At 41.0% G+C, this 10000-nt stretch overlaps 1 protein-coding gene across 1 annotated transcript in view; it reads right to left on the bottom strand.

Moving 5' to 3' along the window:
* LOC125044219 overlaps positions 1 to 4588 on the bottom strand; it is a 4620-nt gene extending 32 nt beyond the window's left edge. The window contains exons 1-3 of the mRNA XM_047640741.1: positions 4466 to 4588; positions 2075 to 3350; positions 1 to 1951 (exon numbers count right to left, since the gene is read on the bottom strand). The exon at positions 1 to 1951 is cut by the window's left edge and continues 32 nt beyond it. Of these exons, the coding sequence (XP_047496697.1) occupies positions 1751 to 1951; positions 2075 to 3349 (1476 nt within the window). The 5' untranslated portion in view covers position 3350; positions 4466 to 4588 and the 3' untranslated portion in view covers positions 1 to 1750. The remainder of the gene's footprint in view (positions 1952 to 2074; positions 3351 to 4465) is intronic.
* Between the last annotated feature and the right edge of the window lie 5412 nt (positions 4589 to 10000).

Raw genomic sequence — 10000 nt, 5'->3', positions numbered from 1 at the left:
ATCTTGACCCAAAAATATAACATCGAAGACAATACCCAAGGTAAAGACACTTCTCGATATGAATGAACACTCTGAAGAACATAGTCGAATCCAAAGGTAAACATCGGACATTTGAGCTTTGATTAAAAACCTGGAGGGGGAAAATCAGTCACATCATTACGGTATCAAATAAGCTTATCTGCATAACAATAACTTTCACATTGTTTTGGTTAAGGGTTATCTGTTGGTATATACCTTGAGATTCGATTTTCTGAACACAGTGGAGTAAAAAAACACCTCTATCTTGTTGCTAACACCACCTTGTACAAAGAACTATGAAAAGAGAACAGATCGATTTTTTTCTATATATAAATGAAATGTATCCACAGATATTTTGTTTATTTAACTTCTCTATAGCGAAGTACGTAAAGATTGAATCACAGCAGAGAGAGTTGTGCGTCAAAAAGCTAGAACTTCCTAAGCGTATATGAAAGAATCACGTTTCCAAAATTGCACACGTTAACAAAAAAAAAAAAAAAAAAAAAAAAAAAATATCATACATACACTATGTGTGTATATATAATGTACTTACTCTTGTCTAAACCAGCCAAAAATATAAATCACACAAATGTTACACTGCCCATCACCGTTCGGCATTTCCTAAGCAATGGTTCATATTCTGAGATATCATGGTACGCACACTGAAATAGCAAAAATACCATCTGAGATTAAACTACGCTGTTATATAGCTAATGTGTCTCGTTTTGTTATCGTGACACGAAAAGGGAGAGAATTATTAGAATGTTATATAAAATTCAACAATAATAAAAAAAAATTATCATAATGATAACAGTAAATAATAATGTTAATGATATAATGATTAAATTAAGAACTTTCTTTCAGTATTATAACAATATCAATGATAAATTATATTGGTAATAATAGTGGTAGTATCAGTATCATCATAATAACGACAACAATAAATGACACCACTGATATTTTTAAAAACTACTTCCACCACTAATAGTGAAAACACCACCATTTTAAATTATCATTACACTGACGATACTAGTAATTACAAAAAAATAGTAAAGTCAATGATAGGAATAAAAATAACAATAAAATACAAAAAAACACGCATAATAATCAGAATGATAATAACAGTTATAACAATGTCAGTAAAAGCTATTAAAATAATAATTAAAAATAAAAAAATCGTACTAAGAAAAACTAATATACAATACATTCTAGAATTAATGTTATAACGATGAAAATATATTGTAATAATAATGAAATAAAATTATCATAGTAGTCAAGCTACCAACGATAACACATATCCTAGTCATCATAATAATTGAGAAATCAAATGTAATGCAAATCAAAGTGCAATAAAACTCAAAATTGTAAACTATGGTGAAACCGAGCGGTACACAAGTTCACTGATGGAAGGATATCAATCTGAATAATCATTACCCATACGATCAGATGCACGTTATGTACCCATGAAGGCCACAGACAGTTTCGGGTGTTTGCCTAATTCCCATCTACCAACTAACACATCATGCAAAAACATCTCTGAAATATAAAACGACAACTAACGTGCTAATTATGAACAGCTGATGCATTTTCATCTGGAACACAAATACACGCAGACACGCATGAACGCATGCACGCACGCACGCACACACATACATACACACACACAAACGCAGAAAATACTGTCCCTCCGTTGTTTCTTGGTTCTTTTTATCTTATTTGTAGAAAAGCAAAATCAAAACTTCCAGCCGTAAGTTATGAGCTCAAGGTCAAGGTTTTCCTCCCTTATCTTGACCTTGAGAGCCTCGAGCTCGGCCAGGCGTTCCTTGGGGAGCATCTTGAGAGCGAGGCGCCGGAGGTACGGGCAGCAGCGCATCATTTCGTCGATGCCGGTGTCCGTGACCTGGCCGGCCCCTGATAGACGCAAGTCCTCCACCTGCGGACGACAGGGAATGGTTACTAGCAAACCATAAAGCAAAAAAAAGGTACGTTTTTGACACATGAGCACATACGCACACGCATACACTTACACAGTGATAAGCCATGATCCCGTACTGACCTGCGCGAGCGCCCCCTGATCCAGGGCTTGTGACAGGTGCTGGTCAGTGAAGAGTTTGCAGGATCCCAGGTCGACACTCACGGCGTTCCTCGCCCACACCATGGCCCACACGGCCACCTCGGGGTCGATGACGTGTGTCTGGGTGGGCGGTGTCACGAGCCTTAGGGTTGTCAGCTTTGACAGCGGAGCGGAGGGGCGCGGGCGGGGCAGAAAGAGGGTGACACCCTCGAGCACGAGATGCGTGAGGGCAGGGCACGTGTCGGCGAGGCCCGCGAGGTCCACCTGGCGGGCGTCGAGGAGCGACAGGTGGAGGTAAGTGAGGGCGGGCGCGGGATCGCTGGACAGCCACTGCTCCGACTCGGGCATGAACTGCAGGAGCGTGACAGCGGTCAGCGACGGGATCGAGCTAATCATGCTCTTCACGCTCACGGGGTCTGGCGGCCGCCTCGCTACCAGGGACGTGAGCTGAGGGCACACTCTCGTCACCTCCTCCAGCGGCGGGAAGGCCGCCTCCGTCAGCAGCAGCTGACTCAGGGCAAGGCTAGCTTCTCGGCCGCCCCGCATCATGAGGTCGAGCGCCTCGCCCGTCCAACGGCAGGTGAGGGATGCGAGCGACGGACACGCCGCCAGCAAGAGGGCGCAGCCGCGGGTGGTCACCTCTGTGCCCCAGAGGTTCACGGTGGTGAGGCTGGTGGTGGGAGCGTCGCCCCCGCGCTTAATCCGTCCCGTCAGGACCTCCTTCATGGTAAAGCTATCGTCGGCCACGCCCAGCAGCGCCCGTATGCCCTTGTCCGTGACGGAGGCGCAGTAAGCCACGTCGAGGGCACGAAGGGGCGGCGCTGCCTGCGCCAGCGCCACCATGTCTTCGTCGCTTGCGGCAGGCGTGAGGGCGAGGGTCGTGAGGGCACTCATGCCGCGAAGAGCCAGGCAGAGGAGGCCGCCCAAGGAAGTGCGAGGGCCCAATGTGAGGGAGAGGGAGGTGATGTGGGCGGGGTGGGCGTGCAGGGCCTCCATCAAGGCCTCGATGAGCGTAGGATGTTCGAGGTGGACCTCCAGGCGGCTGACCCCCGCCGTCACTGCGGCCACCGCAAGGCGTGCAACCACGGCTTCTCGCAGCCCCGCCGCGCCCTGGTTCAGCGCTGCCGCCAGGAGGGCCGGGGGCGCCTCCAGGGGGGCCCGAACGCCCTCGCCGCGCCGCGCTGCCGCCTCCAGCGCCCGCAGCCACGCATGAAGTGCGCCTGCCTCCAGGCGCTCCGGCACCCGCACGCCCACCATGCTGCGGGTGAGAGGACTTTAGAGGTCGAAAGTGCCATAATGCATGCATATGTATGCGAATATGATAATATATACGTTTATTGATGTTGATATATAATAAACATATACGTGTATATAGGTAAGCTACACATGAATTAACACACATACACATAAATATGAATGCTCAGATCCATGCACATATATATTTATATATACATATATATATTCTTATATATACTTATATATACATATATATATTCTTATATATACACATATATATATACTTATATATACACATTCTTATATATACATATATATACTTATATATACATGTATGTAAGTGTATATATATATATGTGTGTGTGTGTGTGTGTGTGTGTGTGTGTGTGTGTGTGTGTGTGTGTGTGTGTGTGTGTGTGTGTGTGTGTGTACGTACATATACATACACATGCAAACACGCACACACACATATACATACACACACACACACACACACACACACACACACACACACACACACACACACACACACACACACACACACACACACACACACACAGAAATATATACATACATATACATATATATATATATATATATAATACACACACACACACACACACACACACACACACACACACACACACACACACACACACACACACGTGTTTATATATATATATATATATATATATATATATATATATATATATATATGTATGTATGTATGTATATATACATATATATACACATATTCATCTATCTAATTATATATCTAATTATATCTATCGATGTTGTATATATATATATATATATATATATATATATATATATCAAATCATTATTTATATACATTCATTTATCAAATTAACCACTCTTGAATACTCCGCATGAACATCATTTTCCATACCATCAATATTTTCCTCTAAATAATTTTCATTGTCTAAACAAAAATCTGAGAGCACAGTAGAGTAACTCTGCAAAACTGCAAAAAGTGTCTTTTACGTTCATATGCATTACAATAATATCTTGACAAATGAAAATTCTTGATGTAACAGCTGTCAACACAGTTCCATCATCGAACACTGATACATGTGTATAAACATTTCGCCTCACATCACAACATCGCTACCATACCTTTGTAAGCTATTCTAAAAAGCGTAAAATTTCTCTCTTTCGTTTCTTCATGTCACCAATGAAGAAAGCAAAGGTCTCCTCCACATGGCACGTCACACTAGTAAACAGAATCAGCTGATTGTGGCAGACGACGGCCGCGAGGGAGCGGCGGGATCAATAGCACGTCAAAGAAAATGGTAATGTTGTGTTCTTAAAATCTAGGGGGACTAATGTAATATCCGGTGCGTTCGTGTAGGTATGATAAAAATGGGTACATCCGCAGAGATAGCAGAGATACAGTAGGTGTTTATATACACACACACACACACACATATATATATATATGTTTATATATATGTTTATATATATTTATATATACTTATGTATATATATAATATATATATATGTATATAATATATATATGCATATATACATATGTATATATAATATATATATGTGTGTGTGTGTATGTGTGTATGTGTGTGTGTGTTGTGCATAAATATGCTTACATATAAATGAGTGTACTCGTACACACACACACACACACACACACACACACACACACACACACACACACACACACACACAAATATATATATACATATTTATATAAATATATGTATTATATAGATAGGTAGATGTGTGTGTGTGTGTGTCTGTTTATATATGTATATATATATATATATATATAGAGAGAGAGAGAGAGAGAGATGTGTTTGTGTATATGTGTGAGTGTGTTTGTGTGTGTGCATTGTTTATACACACACACACATTGTAGTGTTTTATATATATATATGTGTGTGTGTGTGTGTGTGTGTGTGTGTGTGTGTGTGTGTGTGTGTGTGTTTGTGTGTGTGTGTAGTTATATGTAGTTTTCTCACTCTTCATATAGGTCGTTCACCTTTTGCATATTGTACATGATCTACAGGTGAGTGGGGAGCATATTGCCTATATCCCGAATTTCTGTAAAAATGTCTGTGTTGTATAAGATTACTCGACTGGAAGGACTCGGATTCTTATATAAGAGACTTTATTAAGGATATATTTCTGTGCAGTATCTTCCTTGCCCAAAGCTTTTCACTTCACAATGTGAGATACACTGAAATTCCCATGAGTAATTATACAAGAATGATTTTCAATAACACTTTCGATGAGAGCCCACCTATAAGCTTGATCTGAATAGGTGCTTGCGTGATTCTTAAACTTACCATTTTAATTTGCGGCCCAAAGGTCATTTATGATTATTTTGCGATCCTTTAAGGCAATGTCTTTTGATTGCTGGAGAAAATTTTGGCATCCGACACGGTTATTTAGATGATCTTTATGAAATGAATAACGACAGAAACACATATTGAATTAAGAACCAGCATTTCATCTAGGAACACTTGGCATTAGGTAATATCAGTAGATTAGGTCTGTTCAAATTCTCAGTAACTAAAACATTTATGTAACTATACAGATATTTTTCTCAGTTACGATCACTAAGGAACTCACTTTGTCTTTACAATGAGTAGTCCATTATTGTATTTCCTCTTCCATCTCTATATTTTCTGGTCATACTAAACTGAAATGCTAATTTTTACATTTGTTTGGTTTCTCCTTTGTATGATTCCCTGTGAACGCGGTAGTAGGCCAGATCAAGAGAACGGATCACACGGCAATTTGGCGGGCAGAGAGAGAGAGAGAGAGAGAGAGAGAGAGAGAGAGAGAGAGAGAGAGAGAGAGAGAGAGAGAGAGAGAGAGAGAGAGAGAGAGAGAGAGAGAGAGAGGAAACAGCAACGATACTTCCCCAGTCCATGGTGTAAACAAAACAAACGTGAACAACTTATGACTAAACCACTGTAGGTGACGTCACTGCACAAAGGAAAATGTTAGGATGTGGTGTAGTTTTGCCTTCTAGATGTGTCATTCAGGATATTGTATTTCCTTTACGTATGTAATGCAGTGGTTTTTAATTATTCTCGTTATCATTGTTACTATTGCTGTTATTATTCTAGATAGTTCCTATGTTGATCTCTACCTAGCCTAAGCTACCCTGATCTTTCTTTTCTTTTCTTTCTTTGTTGGATTTCTAGGCTATCAACCAGCGGCACGTGGCCAAGGTTATTAAGCCAATGGATCCTATTTATTCTGTCAATCTATATAAGGTCATAAAGTTTTGTCTCCCTTAAAAAAGTGATTACTTTACTGATGATTTTTTCGTTATCTGATAATATATTTAATAATGTGAAATCTTTATTTTGGACTAGCCGAAAATATTTTTTTAGTTTCTGTCTCTGGTTGTTGGTCTGGTGTGATTTAAAGTAAGGTTGGTGTTGCAGAGGGGACATTGTGGTGGATATCTTTTTTCAACATAGGGAGTGAGGTGGGTGAATCTTGTAGCGTTGACTCTGAGTCGGGCCAACACCACCTCCTCCCTTCTTTCTTTTCTGTGGGAAGTCCCCCCACAGTTCTATAGTTTGCTTGAATTTGTTTGTGATTTGGAGGTTGGTCCACTCACTTTGCCACAGGAGATGTATTTTTGCTTTTATAAGAGACACAAAACACCTGAGATCTGTGTCCAGATCGCCAGTTGACCCGGCTAGTCTGTCAGCTTATTCATTACCATAGATACCAGAGTGGCTTGATTGATTTTTTGGCACCATGTAACTTACGAATGATATTATCCAGCAGTTAATTTTTAGTGGTTTCTAAGGATCTAATAGCTTTAAGTGAACTTAGTGAATAGGAAAAAATGACTATTCTATCGTAGTTCGTCGATAGTGCAAAATCAATGGCTTTATCAATGGCAAAGAGTTCAGCAAGAAAAATCGATGTATGATTCGGCAGTCGAAACTTTAGTTCACATTCAGTCGACCATACACCCGCACCCAAACACTCATCTGTCTTGGAGCCGTCGGTATATATATGAAAAAAATTTAGATGTTTAATGATGATCTCTCTGAACCTCTGGCATACCTCACCCTCCGGCGCCATGGCCTTGGGTGATGGAAGCCAAGCTTCCATGATAGAAAAACTTGGGGTTTCCCATGGCGCTATATTTGACTGAACCAGGGTATCGATGGTAGAGAGATCTATACCGACTTTCTCGACGAGGTCGTGGAGTCTCGTGGCAAAGGGCCTAATATCTCCATTGCCATTAGGGTGGCTTGGTTCTCGGGCCACTTTTGCGGCATAGGTCAGTACTAACTGGCCGCGTCTGAGTCGGAGGGGCGGTACTCCTGACTCCACCTCAAGATGCTCGATCCGAGTACATTTTAGGGCTCCAACACACACACGCAAACAAGCATTCTGCACAGCATCCAAACCTTTTAAACTTGTTTTCGATGCTGAACCATACAAGATTGACCCATAATCTACTTTAGACCTAATCAGGGCTTTATATACCATTAGCAAAGACTGTCTATCAGCTCCCCATTTATTACCAGAAATGCACTTTAATAAATTTAGTGCTCTTTGACATTTATTCTTTAACTGACCAATGTGGTCTTTCCAATTGAGTCTACTATCAAAAAGTAGCCCAATAGATTTAGCAGAATTTTGAATAGGTATTGGGTGGTTGTCTAGAGTTAGCCTGATGTTCCTCCTACGTGAAAAAAATACCCCAATACTCTTTCTAATGGAAAACTTAAAACCCCACTGGAGGCCCCAGTTATGAATCATATCCAGTGCCAATTGGATGCGATTTGCTGAGAATTCTGCATTATTGCTGAAATACCATAATGCACAATCATCAGCGTACAATGAGTATTTAAGATTCCGAGGAGGAGCTGGTAAGATGTAATTTATCATACACAGAAATAAAGTTGGTGACAAGACACTTCCTTGTGGGACCCCGTTTGCCTGGACAAAAATGTCCGAAAAAGTGACATTGCCAGAAAATAATTTGACAGAAAGCGTGATGATAGTTTGCTGAGCTGCTTGTATGAGAGAACTGCCTGGCGAGCGCATTAGCAATGTCTCTAGGTGAATCCAAATTGTTACCCTCTTCAATGATGTTGTTAATTTTGAAAGATTTTTTTTTTTTTTCTATTGATTTTCTTGATAGTGAACCAAACCTCTGATGTTTTTGTATTGCTGTTAATTGTAGAGACAAAGCTTCGCCAGGAGTTTCTTTTTGCTTGTCTAATTACTCTGCGAGCCCTAGCTCTTGCTTGTTTGTAATTGCAAAAGTTCTCATTTGTGATGTTATTTTTGAAAAGCCTATAGGCCTTATTGTGTCGGCACAGCGCCCTGCCATGGAACTCTATGCTTAACGCAATCTGTCAAAGTTTTAGGAATGGATAGCAATGCTGCTTCTATAACCGAATTCTGAATATTGTTTACTTTATCATCAATGGTTTCTCCAACAAGTTCGAGCTTGACGCTCCTTGTGAAGGCGACCCAGTCTGCTCTTTTTACGTTAAATTTAGGCGCTGAAGGCGTTCTCACTGCGTCGCATGAATATTTAATCAAAATAGGAAGATGATCGCTTCCCAACGAGTCATCAATGGTGTGCCACAGGCACTTGGCTGCTATTGATGAAGAGACCAGTGATATGTCTATAAAGCTCAAATTACCGGTATTATCGTCCACCCGCGTGGGACTACCATCATTCAGAAGGACTAAATCAGACTCGTTAATCAACTTAACCAGTTGCTCACCTCTACCATCCATCCGCAGGGAACCCCATAACGTATGATGAGCATTAAAATCACCTAAAATTACTTTATTTTGTGGCAGACGTTCCTGAAGAGCAAAGAGCTCATCATAGATTATCACTTTATCAGGTGGACAATAAACTGAACATATAGCCAGATATATGCCATCGTCAGAGACGAGGTTTGTTAAATGAGTTTCTTGGAGAACTATAATATCGGGAGCATAGGACAAGGCTAATAATTTAAGGTTATTTACTTTAGATCTAATACTTCAGCGGTTCCATTGTATAATGGTCGACGCGAAGATTACGTTTTATGGGGTTTGGAAGTGCCTTGTCCACTAGTTTTAATTTTCTTTTTATGGGAGGGAGGCACCTCCTCTCCCTCGCTTCCCAGGGACCTCTCACGGGATGGTTTGGAGACAGAAGCCTCCATGTCCTGCACGTCCTGGCGAGGGGGATGACTGACAGATTGTGACCTGCTTCTCTCTCGATAAACCGATCGCGAGCCAGACGAAGTCCTCACAAGAGTACCCCGGACGGGGAGGTGCGCTCCGGACTGTGATTCGGTATCAGTTTTCTTAAGATGTTTATGCTGGGTTGTTGCAGCCATTTGATCGACCAATTTAGTCAACTGATAAACTTTAATATTTAAATCTTTAACGGTTTGTTTGAGTTCAGCAATTTCCTTATCCTTAGCTGCAAGCTGTTGAGTGATATCACTTGTACTAGGGGTGGTATTAGTTACTGCTGCAGCATAGGAAGTATCGGGTTTGTGTGTCAAACTTTCCACTTTCCTCTTAGCTTCAGTATAACTAACTTCATGCTTTCTCATATATGCCAATGTCTCAGTCTCCTTCTTCAGGATGCTGCACTCAGCAGATCCTGAATGATGGGGACCTCCACAGTTAGCACAT

Source organism: Penaeus chinensis, chromosome 35 (genome assembly GCF_019202785.1).
Source record: "Penaeus chinensis breed Huanghai No. 1 chromosome 35, ASM1920278v2, whole genome shotgun sequence".
NCBI classification, from domain to species: Eukaryota; Metazoa; Arthropoda; class Malacostraca; order Decapoda; family Penaeidae; genus Penaeus; species Penaeus chinensis.
The sequence above is the reverse complement of the archived record's forward strand: the minus strand, read 5'-3'. Positions and strand labels throughout refer to the sequence as shown.